This window comes from Saccopteryx bilineata, chromosome 7 (assembly GCF_036850765.1).
Source record: "Saccopteryx bilineata isolate mSacBil1 chromosome 7, mSacBil1_pri_phased_curated, whole genome shotgun sequence".
NCBI lineage: Eukaryota > Metazoa > Chordata > Mammalia > Chiroptera > Emballonuridae > Saccopteryx > Saccopteryx bilineata.
Window position 1 is genome coordinate 94519274 of NC_089496.1, and position 25594 is coordinate 94544867.

The window sequence follows — 25594 nt, forward strand, 5'->3', positions numbered from 1 at the left end:
ACTGGTTCAGTAGAATTTGGCTCCACATTCCATTAAAGTGCCAGCATCATCATATTGACAGCTCAACATTGGATGGAAACGGACGTAAAGGGTAGAGTGAGCTGCAAAGAAGCTGAGGAGCTGATGCTCCGCTGAGTTCACCGCCACCATGTTTCCCTAAATGAGCACATCTTAAGGCTCCTGGTCGGCCAAAGAATAGTCATGGTCTTAGGACAAACGTCTGGGATCACAGAAAAACTACTTCCAGCTCTAAATGCCCTGATCTCAAATTCCATTATAAAAAGAAACTTAGAAGTTTACCTAAAAGGCTATCATCCTAGCACTGTGCTAGGAACTCATCTATCTTGACATGTAGAGGGCTAAGCGCCTGACTTCTGCTCTTTAGGACTGGGGTCTCCCCATCAGCTCGCCCAGGAGCAGGCCAGCTACGCATAGGGTCATCTCACCACCGCATTTAACTGGGGCGCTCTATGGATATGTGAATCTGGCATAAGCCTACAGGCCATGTCCCAAATTTTGCCTAGTTATTTTATTTATGTAGGGGCTTCATCTGTGTTGATATAAATGATGATTTAACTGAAAATGGTTGTTAATTCTGGCCATCTTCCCCTTTTTTCTTCTAGAGAGAGCATATATTTCCATTTGCAAGTCACTCTCTTCTTGTTTTGAAAAGAAAAATAAGAAGACCAGGACAAAGAAGAATGCATCCCACCAGTTACACTGGGCACGGAGCCAGAATTACAGCAAGCACTGCAGGAATCAAAAGCAATAGATTTTAATTGGTGTATAGGGGTGAAGGTCAGCTCTCTTGGAACAATGGGCATCTATGGTGGTAACTGACTGAGACCTTGGTGGGAGTTTGTAAATGTCAGTAATACACTTCCAAATGGAAACACAGAGGACTTGGGCCTAAGAAACACAGACAGCATTAGCTAGTCAAGAAAATACGTAAATCTGCTGGTTAAATAATGCATAAAGCATAAGGGGCAGACATGCACAAACACACCACCTAATGTACATTCAAAGGAAAGTAGACTTTCCAGTATCAGACAAGTGCCTTCCTGAGATCCAACATCCTTTTCCTTTGTACAAGTTGACTCTCTTTCTGGACAAGCTCTGGAATTTTTTTTTTTTTTTTTGTATTTTTCTGAACCTGGAAATGGGGAGGCAGTCAGCAGACTCCTGCATGCACCCGACCGGGATCCACCCAGCACACCCACCAGGGGGCAATGCTCTGCCCATCTGGGGCGTCGCTCTGTCGAGACCAGAGCCACTCTAGCGCCTGGGGCAGAGGCCAAGGAGCCATCCCCAGCGCCCAGGCCATCTTTGCTCCAATGGAGCCTCAGCTGCGGAAGGGGAAGAGAGAGACAGAGAGGAAGGAGAGGGGGAGGGGTAGAGAAGCAGATGGGTGCTTCTCCTGTGTGCCCTGGCCGGGAATCGAACCCAGGACTTCCGCATGCCAGGCCGTCGCTCTACCACTGAGCCAACCAGCCAGGGCCCAAGCTCTAGAATTTAAACACAGTAATTCTTTGAGTCATGCCAGATGGATGGTTTGTCTCCAAAGCTACAATCAACCAGGTAAAATCTGTTTTTTTTCTGAAACAGAAAGCATCAGCAGTTGATAAGTTCCAGCCATTCTGTCTTTCAAGAGAATTCGAGCCACTCTTAGAAAGTCTTGGGGAGAAAGATGAGCTACTGGTCATTGAGACACCAGAAGCCCTCCCCTTCATGTCCCCCTCACCCCTCACATGCTTCACTGAGTCTCCTCCTGCCATGGTTGACTCCATACTCCTCACTTCCCCATCATCCCTGATATCTACCTACTCTCCTGATCCGGGCACTCTCCTACGTATTCAACGAGTTTGATGAAACTGTATTTTCTAAATCAATAATTAGAATAAACAAGTGTTCAAAGGAACACTTCAAGGGGCACTTTCAGGATGCCAAAAAGTAGGACAGGAAACAAAAGCTACATACAGTACCTGTACCAATGTGGACCCCATGGTCATTTCTACCTACACACCTCTGCCTTCGATTTTCCCTGTCTTTGCAGAGAAGGGCCCTGTTTTATGCATATTTCTATGTTTACTACCTACCACTTAATAAATGTTGGTTCACCTGAATTATATTTTTCTGTTGTGAATGTCATACCAGTCTGTTTCCTCAGGCAACTTAAGTCTTCTTGTGCTGCCTTCCTGACTATTCCAGACTATAGAGCCCTCTTCAAACCCTTGTCATCTGAGGATACTGTGTCAATATCAAAAAGGCAGTTATGAAAGGAATCAAAACAAGTGAAGAACGGTGAGTGACTCATAGCAAGCATTCAAAAACTGTTAGTCTCACTGTTATTATTATGTTTCAACTTATATGGCCATGCCTTATTGACACAAAGTTATCCAACATCTATCTGTCTCCACTGTTCTGTAACTGCATCCCTGCATCAAGGGCCATGCAAGGGTCATAGTTTTTTTTAAAATAAACATCAATGTGCTTGCAAAAAACTGGGCACAGATAAGATGTTCAATAAAATATGTGTCAACTGGGTTCTTCTTAAAATTCACCTCCAAATCTCATCAATAGTTCTCATTGACCAATAATTACTTAAGATAAATGCTGAATATTTTGAACCCATTAGGTAAATTTTAGTTTTACTAATTTAATCTTAATAATGTTACCACTGCCCATGTATTGATTCTACAAGCAACACAGGAAAAGAAGTTTTAACAACTGAAAAGAAATTGTGCTATTATGTCAAAATTAGAATATAATTGGGTCAGGGAGACTGGATTTTTGTTGTTGTTGTTGTTTAATTAGTCAGTCTAGTCAGATATGAATGGGAATTGGCAGGTTTTGAGAGTGAAAAAAGGCACAGGGTTATTCATTTGATAGCTGCACATCAATCAAAGCTATGTTACGCACTGCGGTCTGTGAACATTGGTTTCTCACAACTCATACACTGAAAAGCAGTTTTCATTGTTTTCTCCTTCTCAAGATGACAAATATCTGCTGCCCTGGAAATCCTTCCTTGAGTCCCCAAAGGTAGCATTCTAGGTACATAACTTTTATGAGACATAAGTTCTGTCCCGTAGTTGATTGTTTGCACATGCATCTCCTCTACCAGACCGCACATCCTTAAAAGCAAAGACAATGTCTTATACCTCTATCCCACTTCCTTGTTCCTAACAAATATCTGCCACCATATACGCATTTCATAATTTTGGTGGAGTTGACAAATGACAGCATAAAGCAAGACCATATACTTTGAGACATATAATAATAACCATGAGAGCAACATTTTTCAAATGCTCACTATGAGTCAAGCACTGTTCTTGGCTTGTTTTGACTCCTCTCATAACTACCTTTTGAGATGGACACAATCATTATATTTTATTTTAGAGATGAGGAAACTATCATGGAGAAGTTAATAATTAACTAACCAACAAATAAAGCCTTCTCTAAAGGCATATAACCAGTGTGTGGCTTAGCTGGAATTCAAAGCCAGGCAGACTGCCATCAGGGTCCACTATACTAACAATGACACCGCAAGTAGTGACTCCATTAGGCAAAAATATACACTGACCACCTTCCAATGACAAAGTGTAGCTCCACAGTGACTGCTGATAGGTGCTGAGCTGGTACACCGAACACCTGCAGAACTGCCCATAAATAGAAGAGGCCACTCCACAGAGGGACGGGGAGGGGAAGGACAGAAGTCCTCTAAGGAGCTGGGGAGATCTCAGCCCACCATTCCCCCACGCGTGAGTCATAATTGTGCTTTCCTTCCTGGCAAAACCAATTTCGGCCACAGCCATCAACATCTTTTACCCCTTTGAAAGCACTCAGGAAGAACTGAGAGATAAGGGCCAATTGTACTCCCTCTGAAAGTCTTAATAAGTTCCTGGTAAATTGGTCCTCCTCTCTCTGAGAAATCTAAGGAGATTCTAAATCTACTGCTGGAAATATTTATGATTTCATTATTTCTCTCTCTTCTACTCTATCTTCATTGTGCTCTGCCTCTGAGCTCGCTCTCATCACTATCTTGTTGCTTTCGCTGCCTTGTTGTAATCTCTGACACCTTGCCTCTCGGCTTAACATCTATCTGTGCCTTTCCTCCCATACCTCTCTTCTCTTATCTGTGAGAGGTTGTGTATTCAGTGTGTTTTATTTTCCCTGTTCTTTATTTTTTTTTTATTCATCCACATTGTCCTTTTCTCCTCTACAGGCATGCTCACTTCCTGGTGGCAGATGCTGTCAATCATGGTGATACTTAGTATTCTAGTCCCCAAACATACACACAGCCCCAAGCAGCCCAAGAAGAGATCGCCCTCTCCAGTCATCCGAATGCACACAGCCCAGAGCCCTGGCCTTTTACTTATGAAGATCTAAGCCCACTCTGATGCTGATAAGCAAGAGCATATTTTGTTCTGAAAAAGTTATTTTCAACCCTGGCTGGTCAGCTCAGTGGTAGAGCATCGGCTTGGCGTGCAGGAGTCCCGGGTTCGATTCCCGGCCAGGGCACACAGGAAAGGCACCCATCTGCTTCTCCACCCCTCTCCCTCTCCTTCTTCTCTGTCTCTCTGTTCCCCTCCCGCAGCTGAGGCTCCATTGGAGCAAAGTTGGCCCAGGCGCTGAGGATGACTCCATGGCCTCTGCCTCAGGTGCTAGAATGGCTCTGGTTGCAAAAGAGCAATGGCCAGGATGGGCGGAGCATCGCCCCCTGGTGGGCATGACGGGTGGATCCTGGTCGGGCGCATGCGGGAGTCTGTTTGACTTCCTCCCTGTTTCCAACTTCAGAAAAATACAAAAAAAAAAAGTTATTTTCAGTAGTTGATTTGGAGGGTCAGGAAATGAGAAGCATGTTAGGGACCTAGGCAAATGCGAGGTAGATGCCTAGAGGAACGCAGGGGTCAAACCATCACAAGAGGATTTGGTCAAGAGAAAGGTCGGGTCAGAAAAAGGAGTATTTACTTGGGAATAGCTTAGCCCCTGAAGCTGGTAATACTCTCTTAATTTCTCCAGGAAAGAAAGAAAAAAAGTAGTTTTACTAAAGATTCATCAACACTCACTTTGTTTCTCATGACAGCACCAAGAAAAAGCTTGGGGCAGATCTGATATATGACAGTGAAACATCCCCACCCCGGTAAATATGGCAAATTTCCTGGAGCGGCCGGCATCCATCTCCATCCATCATGAGAGCAGCACGGGCTAGTCACTAGAAACAAATGTTCTGGATACAGTATGTCAAACACCCGCTGATGGAAACCCCGGAGAAACCGCAGGGAGTGTGCTGGAAGCAAACAGACCAGAATGCTGCAAAGACCTCTGACCATTTTCCACAGCAGAGTGTAACCTGGAACCAACCAGAAATAATGCATTTGACCTTCATGAAAGGGTAATGGATGGCCCGTTCACATTAGGCCAGCCAGGATTCAGAGAATACTGATTCTACTAAAGACAGATGATGAGGCAAAAATAAATAGATACGTAGGTAAATAGACAACTAAATTTATAAGTCTGTTCCCCAGAGGCAGTGGGCAGATAGTCTGTTAGGCACATCTGAAGAATGATGAGCCTCTTCACCGGCTTCCAGTCATTCGTGAGACCTTCTGCTCCCCTGGCCGCAGAGACAGCCTACTGTTTGAGACCCGGTCGGCAGTGGAAGAAATATACAACAATCTCCAGAGCCGCCTTACTTCATAAATATTTGGAGACCATAAAAGTTATCTCTACCTTGACTAACTTCATTTGTTAAAAATGGATAAAACCAAAAGACAAAGTTTTATTTATTTTTTCTCCATTTTGGTAAAGAAATACCACCTGAAGCCAACTAGAAGGCATTACTTGAACTTAAAAAAAAATGGTTAATCTGTGTGTCTATCTATAATATTTCTACCTATCTATATATCTAGCCCCTACCTGCATTTTTGAAACATAAATGTAGGTAATAAAATTCTGAATTGTAGCACCAACATCATATAAACTTGATCCTCATACAAAGATATCTTTGCTGGTTTGTTTTTTTTTTTAGATCAGTAACTCCTGATTAACATTTAATGTATTAGGTGCTTAGTATATGTGATAGACACAACATCTTACAGATGAGGAATGAATATGGGATATAAATTATGCAAGCAGCTTCGTTCCAGCACAAAAGTACTTAGTACTACTTAATGCTGCATGAGATAAAAGTCAACTACTAGTTACTCTGATCGGGTCTGAGAAACCAGGCATACTGCGAGCTGCTTACTTTGTTGTTTTTAACATTACCATTAGACGCGGATATGGTTCAATAAAGGTACCCACTATGAGACATGCCACGCTGAAATAACAAAAGATTGTTATTAGCTTTTTGACTTATGAATGTTATCACAGGTGCTTCAGTTCTATAAAACAGTACTAGGCAGAGGGCTGTTTCAGTTGTTACTCAGTACCTGGAGGAGGAACTGACTAGATCAAGATTTTTTTCCAACCTTCTTCTACAGAGCCTAGGAACCAGGGCCGCCTTGGCACAAAGAGGGAGCTTGCTAGTGGGCGTGGCTCCTGACGCTCTGCCCCTGTTTCAAAAACAGCACTTTGCACTTACTATTTGGTAGCTTGTTTGAAACCCAGGGGCTCAGATGACTGTTGGAAAATCACCCAGAGGAAAAAAAACCATAGATGCTTGGATTTCCTTTTTTTTTTTTTTGGAATGCTCAAGAAAGGAGCAATGTTTAATGCAGGGGTCCCCAAACTACGGCCCGCGAGCCACATGCAGCCCCCTGAGGCCATTTATCCGGCCCCCACCACACTTCTGGAAGGGACACCTCTTTCATTGGTGGACATTGACCATCTCATTAGCCAAAAAGCAGGCCCATAGTTTCCATTAAAATACTGGTCAGTTTGTTGATTTAAATTTACTTGTTCTTTATTTGAAATATTGTATTTGTTCCTGTTTTGTTTTTTTACTTTAAAATAAGGTATGTGCAGTGTGCATAGGAATTTGTACATAGTTTTTTTTTTTATTATTGTCCGGCCCTCCAACAGTCTGAGGGACAATGAACTGGCCCCCTGTGTAAAAAGTTTGGGGACCCCTGGTTTAATGGACTGAGAGTATAAACACCAAGCTGTACCTAGGACAGATCAAAGGAGATAATCCCTTCTCTTAGCCATCACTGCCCAGGTTAGGGGTAGGGAAGCCGCAATAAAAAAGTGACTTGCACAGAAGTTTAGAAAATGCCACTTCCACTGTGTCTCTGAGTTCATGAGCCGTACTTCTTCATGAATGAAGCATACATAATTTTTAAAAGATTAGAGGCAGAGGCACGATCATGTGTACAAAGGGACAGATAAAAAGAGTTGGGGTGGAATGAACAAGCCCTGAGTGTTCGCAAGGGGAATGCCATGCACCCCCTTTGATGTATTATACAATCCGCGGGGTCCCCGTGGCTTCATCCGATAATGTTGAATGAGTGCTATGCAACTCCCAGCCTTTTAAATATTAACCTTGCTCTTCCTGGCTAGAAAAGATAAAATTATGCATCACAGCCTAGAAAAGACTGAAACCTACAGGGACTTTTTTTTTTTTTTACTCTCTTTGCTTGTTCGCTTGAAAGAATTAATTTTCTAATTAGAGAAAATAAACGAGTCAAAGCTGGTTTTGAAATGTACTTTCTTTTACAAGGTCTGGCTGAGGAGTCCAAAACCCAGCCTAAGCTCAGTTCAAATCCTCAACCACGAGCTGGGTTCCTACTGTATACAGACCCTCTATGCTTCGCATGTTAGGGGCTCCCCAACTGATCAGGGCACTTTAGTCTCATCTAGGTCTTTGTATTCTAAAGGGGGGCAGTTAGATATAGTCAAAAACAACTATAATCAGAAGTGAGAGAAAAGTGTCTTAGCGATAAGAGGGGGTGAGAAAAATTTCATTAGTGGAATCAATGAGATTTTTCCAGAATAAAAGGCATCTGAGGTTTAGTTTAAAGATTCACGACCTCAGCTTTTCATTCACCAGCTGCAAGCCAGCTCAGGCAGGGAACCACTGTCCCGGACTTGGTTTCCACATCTGTGAAGGGAAAAAGGCCCGAATACCTCCAACATCTGACGGGTTCCGATTCAGTGTTTCCATAATTGTCCTGAAGAGAAAGCTAACAGACTCTGTCAACCACTTCTCCCCCCTCCCCCCGTCCCCAAGAGTCGCATACATGATATAGACCACACAAGCAAATAACAAGCGGAATTAAGAAAGCCCAGGATATAAAGACAAGAGGCAAGGAGGCTATAATTAAGTGCTTGTTTAGAAATTGCCACATACAGGACGGTAATTAAAACCTAAACATCTGGAGAAAACAGAGTGCTTAATGTTGCCATGTACCAAGACACCCGAAAGAATGATTGATGTGTTTGTTCTGGGGGGCTGGGGTCCTATTTATAGGATGAAAGTCTTGAAAGGCTCTCTCAGCAAGAAAATACTAATTAAAGAGCAGGAGCAGGGGTGTGCAGGGAGCACAGGAAATATAAAGAACAAATATTCTCTCATTCTTCTCTTCGCTGGGAACATGGTGTACAGAGAGTAAAAGGGTCTAACAACTAAGCTATTGACTGTTCTACATTTTTAAAGAAAAATGCTTTTTGGTTTCTTCTCTCTTCCAATGAGTTCCACTTGGGATTTTTGCATTCTTGAATCCTTAAAGATGTCAGCAACTTCTTCATGAAGGAAGAACAGCTAAGGTTACTGTGAGAGGTGATGGGGAGGAACTGCTGATAGAAACACACAGAGTATAAAGAAGTTTGTTTGTTTGTTTTTGTATTTTTCTGAAGTTGGAAATGGGGAGGCAGTCAGACAGACTCCTGCATGCGCCTGACCAGGATCTACCCAGCACGCCCACCAGGGAGCGATGCTCTGCCCATCTAGGGCGACACTCTGTTGCAACCAGAGCCATTCTAGCGCCTGAGGCAGAGGCCATAGAGCCAGCCCCAGTGCCCGGGCCAACTTTGCTCCAATGGAGCCTCGGCTGCGGGAGGGGAAGAGAGAGACAGAGAGGAAGGAGAGGGGGAGGGGTGGAGAAGCAGATGGGCGCCTCTCCTGTGTGCCCTGGGCTGGGAATCGAACCCGGGACTCCTGCACGCCAGGCCAATGCTCCACCACTGAGCCAAATGGCCAGGGCCTGTTTTTTTAGGCAGAATACAAATAAACTCAGTGGGAATTTGAGAATGAGATTGAGATTTCAGCACTGATTTTTTTTTTTCTTTGTTACGTTTGTATTGTTCTTCTCATCACCCTCTATATCCTAGCTGTTCATTTCAGGCATATGCTAAATCACCTTTTCTCATAGAAGATTTTAAAGGTGTACCCAATAAACCCCTGCTGACACCAACAAGCATGGGGATTTACCATGAACTGGGGTGGGGGACTGCTCTCTTTGCAGACAGTGACACAGAGCTAAGCCTGTCCACCCTCTGCGCTAGGATCCACCCATCCTTGTCCTCTTGAGCCTACCTCATACATCAGAGCCAGGTGCAGGGTTCCTGCTGAAAGAGAGTAAGCATGAGCTAGGATAATACCTGGGAGCAGGCTTTCCATGTCTCCCGGTCAAGCTTTCCAATCCTGACCTATGATGAGATTACGGTTTTCACAGTAACAGGCCCAGCCAAGGAAAGCTGCTGGAATTTACAGTGGGCTTACAGCAAAGTAGCCAATAGTCGGCCATCAATTTAAACTGTAAATAAGGGCCTGCTTTGTTCTGCACTCTGATCCCAATAATGACCTAACAAGCTGCCCGCAAAGCGAGGGCAGGATGCCTGCTGCTAGAGATGTGCTGATGGAAGACCTGGACGCATCCTCACAGGCAGTTAAAACGAGAAGTAAGAACAGGAAGGCAAAACAGGTGTCTAGGACTGCAAGACAGTCACTGTGATGTCCGTGTTATCCCATCTGCTCCCACAGATGTGAAAAGCAAACAGAACTATCTGGTGCAAAAGATGTTAACTTGTTAGACAGCACCCTTGAGAATCAAAGAATTAATACAGCCCTTTAAAGGAGCCTGTCTTTGCACCGGAGGAGGATACACAAGTCCTGGGAGAACCAGAAGGAACTGAAGGGCCTTCGTCCTGCATTATAATAGAGCCTGGGCTTTCTTTTCTTCTCTTTTTCTTCTTCCTCCTCCCTTCCTCCTTCTCTCTCTCTTTTTAACATGAATTCTCATTGATTGGGGAAATATGTTCACACTTTAAAACGATGGGTAGGTGCTGTCTCTTTTGTCCAACCATGTCCCTTTGAGAGAAAGAAATAACATATTTGTTATTTCTACTTAGGAGGTGATAAATTCACCTCCTAAGTAGAAAACTGTACACAAATATACTGCTACGGCAACTTTACTGATTTTTGCACCACTGGAAATACCGTTATCATCCTCTGATATTTCTTAAAGATCCTCCCTCTTAGCTCTCCCACAAACATTGTGACTATCGGTTAGGCTGACTCTGATTCGGGAAGGTAGCTGTCCCAGAGGAAACTGTTCTCTCACAGTCCAGGGCAACACCTTCTCTTTCTCTGGAAATAGGCTTAGCCAAGTCTTGATGGCAGCAAAACACCCTCTTTAAGTCCGCCCGCTAACTAGAGATTAAGTGTGCATTCTGGCCTGACCTCTGGTGGCACAATGGGATAAAGCGTCAACCTGGAATGCTGACGTTGCCAGTTCGAAACCCTGGGCTTGCCTGGTCAAGGCACATATGGGAGTTGATGCTTCCTCCTTATCTCTCTCTCTCCTCTCTAAAAATGGAATAAATAAAGTCTTAAAAAAAAAAAGTGTGCATTCTGATTGCAACTGGGGGACTGACACACACAAATTTGATGGCCAGGCTCCCAGCTGGATTCTGGCTAAGCTTTCCTTCCAGTCATAGGAGCTACCTCAGGACTTCAGGGTCTTACTCTTCAAGCCTTGCTCCTGCAAACAACCTGGGAATCTCTAAGTCATCACCTGTTCTGATGCTAACGGAAAGGCTATGCCTGCATACAATATTTGACATTGTTTATTTTTAAGTCACATTCTTTCTTAATGCCATCACGAAAACAGACTATCACCAGAATTGAACAATTCTCAGGTCTGTTCTAGTAAATTTCTTCGTTTTTTGCCTATATCACTTTACAAATGGTTAAATGTAAATGACTTGCCCAAAGACATTTGCAAGGGAGAGACACTCTCAAGGGAACACTGGATTACAACACGTCATATGGCATTTATTATGAGAATACAGAATCTCTGAGGGTGGAATGATGGCTTATGTCTCTTTGTGTCCTATGGTGCCTTCAGTTTGTTGATTGTTAAACAAAATTTACTGAAAATGTGAACTAGATGAGAAATCAATGGGGATTATAAGAATTGATTCAAAGCCAACAAACATAACTAAAGCTCATTATAAAAATAAAGGACATAAGTTTAGATTTTCAATGCAGGAGTATACACAGATCAAAATTGCTTATACATAATTGTTGATGATGGACCAATAACCAGCCAGTAATGGGACAACAGGAATGCTCAGGGTATCGCCCTAAATGTGTGAGGATGGCATCAGTGAACTGTGCAGTGTAATACTGTGGCCATGAGTCACATGCGAGTGTTTACATTTAAATTAATTAAAATTAAGTAAAATGTAAATTCTAGTCCCTCTCTTACACTAGCCATATTTCAAATATCAATAGGCCCAAGTGATTCATGTCTATAGTATTGGACAGCTTAGAGAAGCACTTCTATCACTACAGAAAGTTCTAATGAACAGTTACTTATAGAGGAGAGCTGCTACTATTACCTCCAACAATTACATGAAGGAAGAAGAGGAGGCAGGTGGGAAAGAAGAATAAAGGAAAGAGAAAACATTGATTAAGCTTAACTATTCTGTGCTAAACATGGCTTATTTTATATGACCCTCAGCATTTTCCTTATTAGGTAAGTACTATAATTATGCCTTATTTTAAATTTGATTACACTGTGCTTGGAGAGATTAAGTAAATCACCATAGTTGTACACTTGTTAATTAGCTTAGCTGTTGTTTTTATTTTAATTATTATTGAGTGATTTTATTTATTTATTTATTTATTTAGTATTTTTCTGAAGTGAGAAGCAAAGAGGCAGTCAGACAGACTCTTCTGCATGTGCCCGACCAGGATCCACCCAGCATGCCCACCAGGGGGCAATGCTCTGCCCACCTGGAGCGTTGCTCCATTGCAACTGGACCCATTTTAGTACCTGAGGTGGAGGCCATGGAGCCATTCTCAGCATCTGGGCTAACTTTGCTCCAATGGAGCCTTGGCTGTGGGAGGGGAAGAGAGAGTTAGAGAAAAAGGGGAGGGGAAAGGGTGGAGAAGCAGATGGGGGCTCCTCCTGTGTGCCCTGAAGGTGGATGAGAACATCTATAGTCCAGATAACAAAATGAGAACCCTACCCAAGGCCCCTAACCGGATCTGAAATGAGAACCTAATATCAGCACCGAATCCTAACAGAAGATGGCTTAGGACATACTAGTGAACAGCAGCTTTCTATTTCCTGATGAATTCTACAATTTCATGTAATGCTTAAAAATTATGTCAGAATTCAGAATTTGACAACTCAAGGTTTTCAAATCAAACAATGATTGTAGCACCACTCTCCTCCTGAGACAAATAGGCCTTTCTTATTTATAAACAAACATGTTCTTCCTATGACAATAAGATCTCTCTCAGAAGAGGAACAGGAGTGGTATAATGCAGTACGAACATCAACCAAGACACCTGAATTCCAGTCCTAGCTGTGCCCACCGCTGCAGTGGGAGCAAACCACTTCCTTTCTTTAAACCTTAGTTTTCCCGTCTGTAAAATCAGGGTGCGGCATGAGACGATCTACAAGGTTCCTTCCAGCAGTAGCTCCATCCTGGCATTTGTATGCAGGCTGAACTAGTTTTAGTCGTGAAACTTCCAACCTGCTATAGGACAACGCATTCCTTTCAGTTCTAGTTCATCTATCTACTCCGTGTCAAGGGAAAAGAGGGAGACATCAGATGAAAATCCCATCTTTCCGTCTGCTCTGTCAAGGCTCATTCAGATCCATGTCGCTGATTGGTGGAGGTCTTGCAGGAGAGTCAGCGGCATTCATCTAACGCAGGGGTAGTCAACCTTTTTATACCTACCGCCCACTTCTGTATCTCTGTTAGTAGTAACATTTTCTAACCGCCCACCGGTTCCACGGTAATGGTGATTTATAAAGTAGGGAAATCACTTTACTTTATAAAATTTATAAAACAGAGTTACAGCAAGTTAAAGCATATAACAATAATTACTTACCAAGTACTTTATGTTGGATTTTCGCTAAGTTTGGCAGAATAAATCTTTATAAAACAACTTACTATAGTTAAATCTATCTTTTGATTTATACTTTGATTGCTCCGCTACCGCCCACCATGAAAGCTGGAATGCCCCCTAGTGGGCACTAGGTACCAGGTTGACTACCACTGCGGTTGCCTTTTGGAAGTGGTGAGGATATTCCTACCCATTGCCCTCCTAGAGTCACAGCTGCTGATCTGAAATCTACAATGTGTCAGACATTTTACCACCCTAACGTTCATCATCTCATTTCTACATCTCTTAAAGCTTAACAGTAATGCGTTTCGAAGTGGCTGCAGAGGTTAGCCAACCAAGACAGAAGTCACATCGTGAATAAGTAACATGCGGAATATACATTTCTTACCTTACGCTTGTTGGTAGGGCACACGTAGAGATAGCTTAGAATTGTTTTCAACCCAACTTTGTCATTCAGCTTCTCATAGGTTGTCCCATAATCGGTTGACCTATAATTCAAAAGGAGCATTAATGAGGACCGAAGTATATGTCATTTGGCTGCTTGTCACTATAATGCATGTTTTACATAGCAGAATGGCTCTCGGGAGGTTGCTAAATGATTCATGTAGTATATAATGATGCTTAATTATGTACACAGCAGCATCATGTGAGTGGTTAACATTTGCATTTAAATTGAATTGGTAAAAATTAAAACTCCATCTCTCTACATATGCACATCTCCTTATCGTATGCATGTTGCATAAAGGATGTGGTTCATTCAGAAAGATTAAGAGATGAGTGTGTCCCTTGAATTGACCAAAGAAATAAAAAGATTTTACTTAGATCTGACATTTCCAAACTTCTGCTTTATCTTTGGCACGGTGGAAAATCGGCGTCTCCTGATTTATCTACAAATTGCATTTCCTTTCGTGAGTCATAAAATATATGGTGGGCCAGTCCCTTCAAAGGTCATTCAGTCTTTTTCTATTATAAGAATAAGAACCTGTCTCAATATGTGAAATTTCACAGTCTTACTCAGTGGCCTTTTCCAGTGTTAAGAAACCTGGGGTTAAGCGGACATTATTTCTTGTCACCAACCCTAGCTTTGGAAAGACTCTCTCATCTTCCTCTGGATGTCAGTCAATAACTTATTAATTCAGACTAAATAAATAGGCTTTAATCACCTTCCCCAGGAAAGTCTATTATATATTTCAGAATTGCAATCTTATTAGATCATTATTATCATTATGTGCAGAAGAGACTAATATTTGTATTTGAAGAAAGTGGTTGACAGAACTTAAGTGGTCTATTCAAAGAAAATAGCGGAAGTAGCCAGTTAGAATTTGAATTCACATATTCTGGCCCTAAGCCTTGTGTCACTGATATGGTACAACAGCTTTCTTTCTTTTTCTTTTTTTAACTTAAAGAAAACAGATAAAAATAAAAGTTGCTTTCAGCCTCTTTTTACATATGGGAGATTGTAATGTAATGTAATTCATTCATTCACTCACTCATATTTGCAGAGCTTCTAAAAATGTGGCAGGTGCTATACTAAATAACAGGACACAACACACTGCCCCGACTCTTAAGAACTAAACAGCTTTACCTGAGGCAGACATATCAAGTTACAATGTATTAAGTGCAATGATACAGATAATAATTAACAAGGCTTAGAAAATAAAGTTAGTTGAATTAGAAAAACACAAAAATGTCATTATTTTAATTCATTTCTAATATTGATAAAGTTACTAATTCCTACAGGCCAGAAAGACTAAATAGAAGAAGTTCATATCAACAATCTCATCAACATGCAGTAAGAAACTACTATGGACCAAGCGCGGGAGTACGAAAGCTGTATGACATGTGACACTATAGTTAAGAAATTAAGAATTTATTCTAGCTGAGGATCTGGGATATTTCCAACCTGAAATTCATATATATTATCTATTAATATTATAAATAATATTGTATTCTCACAATTGTATGTTGTTATTTATTATACACTATATCTGTATATGTTACAAATAGTCAATACTTCATAGAATTTATCAGGGGTGCCCAAACTTTTTACACAGGGCCAGTTCACTGTCCCTCAGACCGTTGGAGGGCCAGACTATATATAAAAAAAAACAACTATGAACAAATCCCTATGCACACTGCACACATTTTATTTTAAAGTAAAAAAACAAAATGGAAGTAGTACTGTATGTGAGCGACGCCGCGCTTTGTGGTGTCAGTGGGCTCACTGACCACCAATGAAAAAGGTGCCCTTTACAGAAGTGCGGCGGGAGCCCGATAAATGGCCTCAGGGGGCCGCATGTGGCCCACAGGCCATAGTTTGGGGACCCCTGATTTAGATGATACTTCAAATCACTGAAGATTGGGGTATTACGCAAAGATTTTTGGAAGACTGATGGATCTTAAAAATGGAAAGTGAGTAGGACTTCAGACAGGGATGGGCAAGAGCACCATAAACTGGAAGACACCTTGAATAACCCAAAGACATAACGTGCATTCTTCGGGGCCATTTGAAGAACATTCCAAAACTCTTACACAGGAGATCTTTCTATGGACCATATTCATCTTTTTTCTTTTCAAATTCCTGCTGATGTGAACTTTCCTCCTACCCGCTAAGAAATGTCTGAGACTTATTTCCTAACTCAGTACAATCTTGGTATTTGACATCCTGCCCCCTTCCATTCTTACCCTGGCCTTAGTGGGGTGAGTGAGAAGTTTGCAGGGTAAAGGCAGAATTTTCTCTTCTTACTATGACTTGTTTATCTCAAAAAAATGTACTGGCCTTTTTGTAGCTCCTTTTGTTAGATAGATTTTTCTATTCATTATTCTAAACAATACAAGCTCAAGAACAAAAAAAATGCAAAATCTACATGGAGAATGGTGATATGAGGAGGATAAAAAATGTGCAATTAATAAATTTTGCCTGGTGATAAGGGGAAATCAGTAGGACTCTGTTGGAGATGAGAAAATGGTTCACTTTTCCTAATGGGGGGTAACAGAAAAGAAAGCTAGAAAAGTAGGGACCAGTCCATAGATAGGTGATGATTAATTTTTATAATTTCCATCAATTTGACCTTTGAGCTACTCAATGAATATTTTTATACTAAAAAGAAATACTCAACAAGAACAAATAAGGATTAGTCTATAAAGATTCTAGATGAAATCATCCTCGTGCGTGTGTGTGCGTGTGTGTGCGTGTGTGTGTGTGTGTGTGTGTGTTTAACTGAAGTCCCAATGTGACAAGATAATGGAGGAACTGGCTCAGACTTACATTAGTAATTTTTCTTTTTCAGAGAGCTTTTACCATGTTATTGATGCTTTCCTCTTACTATAACATCACCAATCGTTATCCTTCAAGGTATCTGACGTGACTTTTTGTGCTATCTCTTGCCCTTTGATTTTTCAAATCTCGAAAACTAAAATAAAATTTGTTAATTCTCAATTCCAGCCAAGCTATATGTTTAAATACTGTATTATAGTATTGTAATGATTAACGTACAATAACAGAATAAATGATATATTTCCACAAACCCAAAATGGCATACACTAGCAGTTGTCCAAAGTCGTCCCATAGAACTAGAATTACAGTGTCGATATGTGTCATGGGTAAAACTAGCAATTGGCTGGGACACATGGAACAATGGTAGAGAAATTAAACAATTCCAACACTTGCAAACCAGTTGGTAAATATTTACTGTACCAAGTTCTCTGAAAAGCACTTATGCCAACCTCACTACATGGCCTCTCCCCTGGAGGCCTAGATCTCCTTACAGACCATCAATCAAAAAACACTGTGGGCTGGTACACCAGAGGTCCTCAAGGAACTTGTCCTAACACTAAGAGGAGCCCCTGTTCTGATTGGTCAGTGCCTCAGCCAATCCCAGTGAAGGAGACATTGACCTTGGAGGCTGGGCATTGCACCCTGGAAGGCAATTCCTAGTGCCCATCTGCAAACCCCCTTCACAGCTAACAGATGCTTCCACTTATCTTCACATGGTCAACTGTGGGAGCTGCAGCCTCCTAGGGATGTGGGCTGAAGGAGCAGAGGAGAGACAGCCAGTTGAGCAGCAGGCTGGCTGGTAAGCCAGTGAACTGGCTGTTAAAGATTTTAAGTATCATCCCCAGGAATGAAAGACAGAGAAGTATTACCTAAGATTAAAAAAAAAAAGTTAGGAAATGCTTAATTAAATAAAATTTAATATTCCTTTACTTCAAAATTTATAAATTTCATTATTCTTATATACATATATAAGCTTTGTTATTCTAATAAACACTGAGAACCTCTCTTAAGTGTATTATGTCACATAGCATTTTCCAAATGTACCTGATTATAAGATGCATTCTTGAGAAATAAGTAATGATATAAGTGTTCTGAACAACATACTATGGGGGACAAAATATCAAAGGTTTTTTGTTTTTTTTTAAAGAAAGATTGTGGATCTTGGCTTTACAAAAAACAGGGGGACACTAACATATTTAAAACAAATCAAATCTGCATACAGAAAGGCCAGCCTATGCTAACCATAAAGTGGCTATGGTTGTAAAGGCAGAAAAAAAGGAGAAACAATCTGTAAAACTTATGCATCAGACAAAGACATATTTAAGGCACAAGATAAGTAGCAATGAATTCTCAATTTGTACCACTTTTAACACACTCCAAAGCAAGCATTTTTTTTTTCCGGTTTTGTTTACAGGTTGATTTATACAGATGAAAAACAGAACTCCTGTCAACACCTACGCTGTACCAGAACAAGCTAAAAGCTTAAAAAAATAAGCATACCAGGAAAATAAATATGCAAGTGGTTAAATCAAAGCTGGAATGTTTCTGCTTTTGAGCCTTAATCCCTACTTCACCCTTTTTACAAACATGGTTTAAATAGTGACATTTAAGAACACTTGAAAGCATGTCTTTATTCATTTCCCATATGCAGAGAGCTAAAGTTAGTTGCTTCAAGGGGTGGAGGAACCACATTAAAGGCATGGCCCCTGCCTTCTAGGAACTTACGATCTCTCTGAGATGGCCAAGTCTCCCATGACACGTGAAGGACTCAGTACAGGACACCACTAGTTTCTACAGAAAACAGCAGGAGCCTGACCAGGTGGTGGTGCAGTGGATGGAGCGTTGAACTGGGATGCGGAGGACCCAGGTTCGAGACCCCGAGGTCGCCAGCTTGAGCACGGGTTCATCTGGTTTGAGCAAATCTCACCAGCTTGGACCCAAGGTCGCTGGCTCGAGCAAGGGGGTATTAGGTCTGCTGAAGGCCCGCTGTCAAGGCACATATGAGAAAGCAATCAATGAACAACTAAGGTGTCGCAATGCGCAACGAAAAACTAATGCTTGATGCTTCTCATCTCTCTCCGTTCCTGTCTGTCTGTCCCTGTCTATCCCTCTCTCTGACTCTCTCTCTCTCTCTGTAAAAAAAAAAAAAAAAAAAAGAACAGCAGGAGTAAAAAGTGTGACTGCATTTCTTCCACTGTAATCTGATACCATCAAATGAGATAATAAATCAGCACAGAATCATTTGTAAACGAGATTAGACCATAAAAAGCACCAAGCACAATGGCGTATAATAAACAATCGATATATGAGAGCTTTTGGTATTCATGTTATCCCTCATTTTTTTTCCTTCATTTTTTTGTATTCCTTGCCTAACACTTACTAAAAGCCATAACGTGAGCCCTCCAGGAAAATCTCAACCACTAAAAATGGCTGAGATTTAGTTTGCTGAGAACAGAGGATACTCATGAAGCTATTACCACTTTTAAACACAATTAAATTTAGACTATCATAGTTCAAAGAACACGTGTTAGTTTTGTGTAGGACTTGGATTGGAGAGGTAAGGGTAAGAACCAAAATTCAACAGTTAAAGATTTTATATACTGTTTCTATAATAAATGTGCCTGGATTCCACTGCTTAATAGACTATTATGCTGAAGAAACCTCACTGCTAACAACACTGAATGTGATCTAAGCACTTCCCAGGTAGTCTTATGAAATAAACGGGGATATTAACCACATGCTACAGATAAGGAGGACCCAGCAGTATAACCAGCCTACTCAAGGCCACAGAACTTGGAAAGTGCTGCTCTCCAAAGCTCCAAGAGGTAAAACATATTTAAAATATCCAGTTATGCATGTCTTAGTAAATGCAATATGGACTGGAACTGTTCAACGTCCTACATGGTATAGATCAAAACCTGGTTCTTCTTCCTAACAGGGGAAAGGCCGGAGGGCCTGGCAGGGAGAATCAATGTTAAGAAAAGTGTGGAAGAAGGTGAAGGGATTAGCCAAAAGCCATATATACATAACACACAGATGCAGAGAGCAGGGTGGGGTTAGCCAGAGAGAAGGGGGAAGGTAGGGGGAAGAGGGTAAAGACAGGGAACACGGGGGCAGAAAGAGCCTTTGCATGGGGCGGGGGCGGGGGTGCAGCACGTGGTGTGCGTTATACACTTGAAACCCGCATGGACTGGCGAACCATGACATTCCAATAAATTAAAAAGAGAAAAGTAGGCCCTAGCCAGTTGGCTCAGTGGTAGAGTGTCAGCCTGGTGTGCTGAGGTCCTGGGTTCGATTCCCAGCCAGGGCACATAGGAGAGGTGCCCATCTGCTTCTCCACCCCTCCCCCTCTCCTTCCTCTCTGTCTCTCTCTTCTCCTCCCGCAGCCGAGGCTCCATTGGAGCAAAGATGGCCGGCGCTGGGGATGGCTCCTTGGCCTCTGCCTCAGGCGCTAGAGTGGCTCTGGTCGTGGCAGAGCGACGCCCCGGATGGGCAGAGCATCGCCCCCTGGTGGGCGTGCCGGGTGGATCCTGGTCGGGAGCATGCAAGAGTCTGTCTGACTGCCTCCCCGTTTCCAGCTTCAGAAAAATAAAAAATAAAAAAAATAAATAAAAAAAAAAAGAGAAAAGTAGAAACAAAAACTCTCACAAAGATCGAAGAAGTAAAGAAAGTATCTCATTGATCTGGTCCATCCTGGCTCCCGGGAAGGCTAGAAATATGGTCAAAAGAGTGGGTCAACCTCTTAATGATCTGATGATGTTTCATGAAGATTCCCAAGATGCCACAGTCTCAGAGGGTTTCAGGTCAAACAGAACCAGACTCTAGCGCTCGCTGAGCACTAGTCAGTGCCCTGGTTCCCTCAACAAAGTCCAGATTTGCTATCTCCACATTGACTTTTTTTTACTTTAATAGGTGTTCAATATAACTGTGAGCTGCTCAACCCTTAACCCTTCTCTTTTACTGCCTGAAATCTACCCCTGCCCACACTAGCCTTGCTCTTCCCCATACTTTGAAAGCTCTTTCTCCGAATATTTAACAAATGGCCCCTCGCTTCTTTCTGGACAATGGTCATGCTGTGTGACACGGCTACCCCTCCCCCACCTTCAGCGTACTCAATCCTCTTTGCCTCTTTCAAGCCTCTTCGTGCTATTGACCCCCATCAAAGAGATCTACTTAGTTTTTTGTTATCTCTCTCTCCCTGTGGACTGTAGGGTCCACGAGAGCAGAAAAGATGTCCGTTCTGCTCCCTGCTGGCTTCCTAGCTCTCCCAGGAGCACCCCGGACAAAGCAGACACTCACAATTTGGTTCTGAACAGCTCGCTGACTTGATGGACACTTGCTCTTCTGGTGTGGCCCATTGGATTTCTACAAAGTCACACAGTCTGGCAAGGACGACTGCACAGTCTGTGCGATGAGCTGACATAATCAGCCGTGTGGGGTGAAGCAGAATGAAGGCAGTGGGCGTGCTTCAGACTCTTCTATTTCTCCATCAAGAAACCTCTGCCTGACATCTGTTTCCTGACGACTCTAAAGTACCGTCAGGGCAGTGACTGTATCTTTGTTCATTCCCAAATCCCCAGTCTCCAGGACAGCGGTAGCACCTAGCAGGCGCCTTCTGCATGTGGAGAGAGAATAAATGCATGCTACCCAACGGGCATCCTCTTTGAACCACGGACGAGCTGGGCTACTTCTTCAAAAGGCTTTAGAAAGTACCCAAATAACCTGAGCTCCTTCTCCGTCTCTGTCTCCAGGCCCCAGAGAGCAGAAATGCCCTATTCCAGGCACACCAAGCCATATCGGCAAGGTCACCAAAGAAAGACTCGAGCCAGAGGGGGAAGTTCAGGGGCAGGAAGCAACTCAAATTAGCGCCCCCGAGATGTCCTGAAAGCAGAACATTGTTCGCCTCTAAACCGCACAAGCTGTGGCTTCCGTATTTTGCTGCTTTCCTAAAATCATTAAGAGCATCATCCACTTTCACATTTGGCGGCACAAAAATAGCTTCCAAAGCCAAAGGCACACAAGCTGCATCGCAGACTCTGCTCCTCAATAACATAGGAGGCACGAGGTTAACGCAGTGAGAATAAGTTAGGGTTTGGAAAATGTTTGTGAGTGAGTTGACATTTAAATAACTTCATTATCATTCATTGACAGATTTTTTTTTTAAACCTGTCAGTGCAATTGTTATTTCCATTACGATGTTATAACAAACGCCTGTACCTTTTAAATACAATCACCAGATTCCATTAGTCTACCCAATGTTAAGCAAATATCTCCAAATCCATTTTTCATAATACCTCAAGAATATAATAGGCAATCTACATCAGGCGGTGGCGTGGAGCTGAAGGAAATTGTCTCCTGCTTTCAAAGGATGCTGCCCTGAAATATGTCTGCCTGTCAGCCTACACATAGTGTTTCAACATGCTGAGGAGACGTTTTGGTGCAGCCGGAACTGAACATGTGTCCCTCCGTTTCCTGGATTCCCTGTGCTTCTCTGGTTAACTCACAGAATTAGTGGGAAGGACGTTAAACAGTGGGAGGTGGCATGTCAGTGGGATACAGAGATATATCTGCTTTGCCATATGCCACAGAATTTGGAATTTAATTTGTAATACACAAATATTTTATTTTTTAAATGTGAGGAATGGGTACCTACATGTTCACAAGCTGTAAGAGTTCTCACTCATCTTTCTGGCTCTCCGTGTCATTGTCCTTCTCTTCCTTGTGTCATCGTGCTGTGGCATTGGTGATTCCAGTCACAGGGGGGCAGTTGAGATACGGAACTGAATGGAGCTGACTGTGATTGCATGCATGCTGCTCCAAGGGTCCGGAGGGGACACAGTATACAGCACATTGCCACACACGAGCAGTGTATTTCTGCTGTCGATTGAACGGGAGACCTATGATAGCAGTAACGCTAACGATCGGGGTTACCTTTACCTTGAAATAGCTTACAGTTCACTTTTGAGTATAAAAATAACCAGAACTGGTTGGCAATGAGAACTGGGTCTCTATTTTGCATTGGAAAGGGAAGGCAAATTAAACAGAGGTCACCCAGTCAGCTTCTTGGGGAACACATATACGACAAGTATTCTCCTTAACTGTGTGTGTGCGCGCGCGCGTACACACACACACACACACACACACAGACTGTCTGTCTCTCATCGGAACGCTCCACTTCAGTCTATGTTCCACACTGACACAGGCCCCTGCATCTCTTTGTGCCCACAACTCCTGTGTCACAGCAGCACAGGTAAAAGTACCACTTGTTCCTTCTCACAGATGCAGCCTCTCTCCTGCCTCCATGTGTGTGCAAATGCGATATCCCCCGCTAAACACACGTGGGTACTGCCGGCCAGCGCAAGGCACGTGTTCCTTCTCACATTTCCAGGTTCCACTCTCGTCACCTTCTCAGGGTGCCTGACCATGCCAGTCGACCGGTGGTCTTGATTCTTTATCCCAGACCCCGCTCCGTGGAACCTGTCAACGTTCAGTTTTCCGTGCTAATAAACTTTGTTCCCTAAAGGCAGGACGAGTTCACATTTATCCTTTCATCCTTCTTTCTGCCCATCAAATCCCATTTGTCTACGTCCAGGCTGAACCTGTGTATCCCTCCCCTCACTGAGCTTACTCACACCCCTCTGCTAAATGGAAGGCCTCCTTCCTACAGCCCATGGAACGCACTGGAACCTCTCCTACCTGGCCTTTTGTATTCTGCATGTCTTATCCTCATGTGGATCTGATGTTCCCGACCAGACGGCCATCTACAGAGAGCAGGGTGCGTTTCCACTCACTCTTCTGCCCCCTCTCCACCACTGCAGGTTCTCCTTATGATCCAAAAGGTGCTCACACAATGGCACCGATGGAACACACTACTTGGCAGTGTTCTCCTGTACTGTCCGAAGATATAATTCGAGAAATGGCACATCTGGAAGTCGCATTTTTTTTAGAGGATGAGGAAGCAAGAAAAGTCAGGGCTGAGTGTGTGTTGGGCACGGGCAATTGTGACACAAATACAAGACAAATTAGGGGCTTACTTAGAAAGAACTCAGACAAATATTTACATTAATTTGTTCAAGTGTTATATGTAGATATAGTAATGGAGAACATAATATGCATTTATCAGTCACATGGGTAAAGGTAAACTTAGAAAAGGCGGGCATGTCTTTTCAGCTTTATAAAGGGTTCTTTCTTTTGATCCAACACTCTATCTTCCTGCTGATGTCGCCTATGAAGATATACAGTCATAATCAACCATGACAAATAGTTTGTGAATAATAATAGTGAATATTCATCGAATGCACAAAACATACCATACTTGGGGCTAACAGGCACTTTGCAAGGATTACCTCATTTAATTCTTGCACTAGGTACTGGTAGGATTTACATCTTACAAATGTAGAGGTGGAGATTCACAGAAGATAACTGACTTGCCCAATGCCACACAACAGTAACAGTAGGACCTGGATTCAAACCCAGGCAGCTGGATTCTGAAGCCAGCATGCTTAACACAGAGACAAGGCAGCTCAGCCATTTAAATGTTGTGCTCTTGGCCGTGGCCTGGAGTGCGGGGGACCCGGGTTCGATTCCCGGCCAGGGCACATAGGAGAAGCACCCATTTGCTTCTCCGCCCCTCCCCCTCTCCTTCCTCTCTGTCTCTCTCTTCCCCTCCCGCAGCCAAGGCTCCATTGGAGCAAAGATGGCCCGGGCGCTGGGGATGGCTCCTTGGCCTCTGCCCCAGGTGCTAGAGTGGCTCTGGTTGCAGCAGAGCGAAGCCCCAGAGGGGCAGAGCATCGCCCCCTGGTGGGCAGAGCGTCGCCCCTGGTGGGCGTGCTGGGTGGATCCCAGTCGGGCGCATGCGGGAGTCTGTCTGATTGTCTCTCCCCATTTCCAGCTTCAGAAAAATACAAAAAATAAATAAAAAATTAAAAAAATTAAATGTTGTGCTCTTTATAGAAACATAGGAGAGTTTGCCTTGAAAGAAATAAAAATTTCTAGTGAATCTCCCAGAAGTTGATCCCTTCCTCCCAAACAAGGAACCACCATAGTTCATGATATCTGCCAGTTAGCGTCCTAAAATCAATTTTCTATTGGAAAGAGACTCTTTAGCCCAAGTACCTAATAAGCCAAGACTTCAAAAGTTATGGATAAGTTCTTCAAAACCAGGCATAATATGTAGCCTCTATGAAGCTAATCTACTTATTAGCAATATAGTGTGGGGATAGAGTGTGATGGTCCTGAATGGACCATTCATTCAATGATTATTTATGTTGCCCCCCCCTCCCCCCAAGATGCAGGCCTAGCTGGGAAGAATGACTGCTCCAGAGGTGACATGGCATACACATATGTCTCCCTTGGTTTAGAATCCTTGTTAGAATTGAATTTAAGCTGTGAATGCTCATTGTCATTGTGCTATTTCTCCTCTCACATGGCACTCTGGTTGAATAAGGGAGCACTTTGACTGCCTTGCCCAGGAATATGCAAAAATAAGTAAAACACTTGTCTAATGAAGCCAATGTTACTTGGTCCTCCTAGCCCTTCAATCAGAACATACAAATGAAAATTATGAAAAATGTATTCTGGAAGCATAAGCAATGAAACATTTTAGTGGCGACAATAGGCTTTACATGATTTCATGATATTAAAATGATCCAATCATCCTAAATTGTAGAAATTGCTCTCTGAGTATCATGGAATAAAATAGATTTTATTCCATGTGTGTTGGGAGTCTCAGTTTTAAGTGATGGTGCATCACTGAGCTTCTGCTGCCTTTCATCTCCTAAAAGGTAAATGAAATGAGTGAATTTCTTCCTCATAAGCCAATGGAGAGGACTAGACCAGCTGATCTATAGCCTGGACTATGCAATGCAAGAATTGCTGGAGCAGGAAGAGTTATGGGAAACTCTATGTTGATAGATCTACAGCACACTTCTGAGATGTTGGGCTTAAGAGATATATCTCACTCTAAAACTGCAAGAGTCAACCAGGGGTTGGAGTGTCAGGACGGAGGTAGA

The 25594-nt window shown here is 42.7% G+C and overlaps 1 protein-coding gene across 6 annotated transcripts in view; it reads right to left on the minus strand.

Annotated features, from left to right (window-relative positions):
- The window catches only part of SORCS1 (sortilin related VPS10 domain containing receptor 1), a 572181-nt gene that overhangs the window by 238971 nt on the left and 307616 nt on the right, over positions 1 to 25594 (minus strand). For all 6 annotated transcript variants that reach the window (XM_066238956.1, XM_066238954.1, XM_066238951.1 and 3 more), the window contains exon 3: positions 13695 to 13794. In XM_066238956.1, the coding sequence (XP_066095053.1) occupies positions 13695 to 13794 (100 nt within the window). The remainder of the gene's footprint in view (positions 1 to 13694; positions 13795 to 25594) is intronic.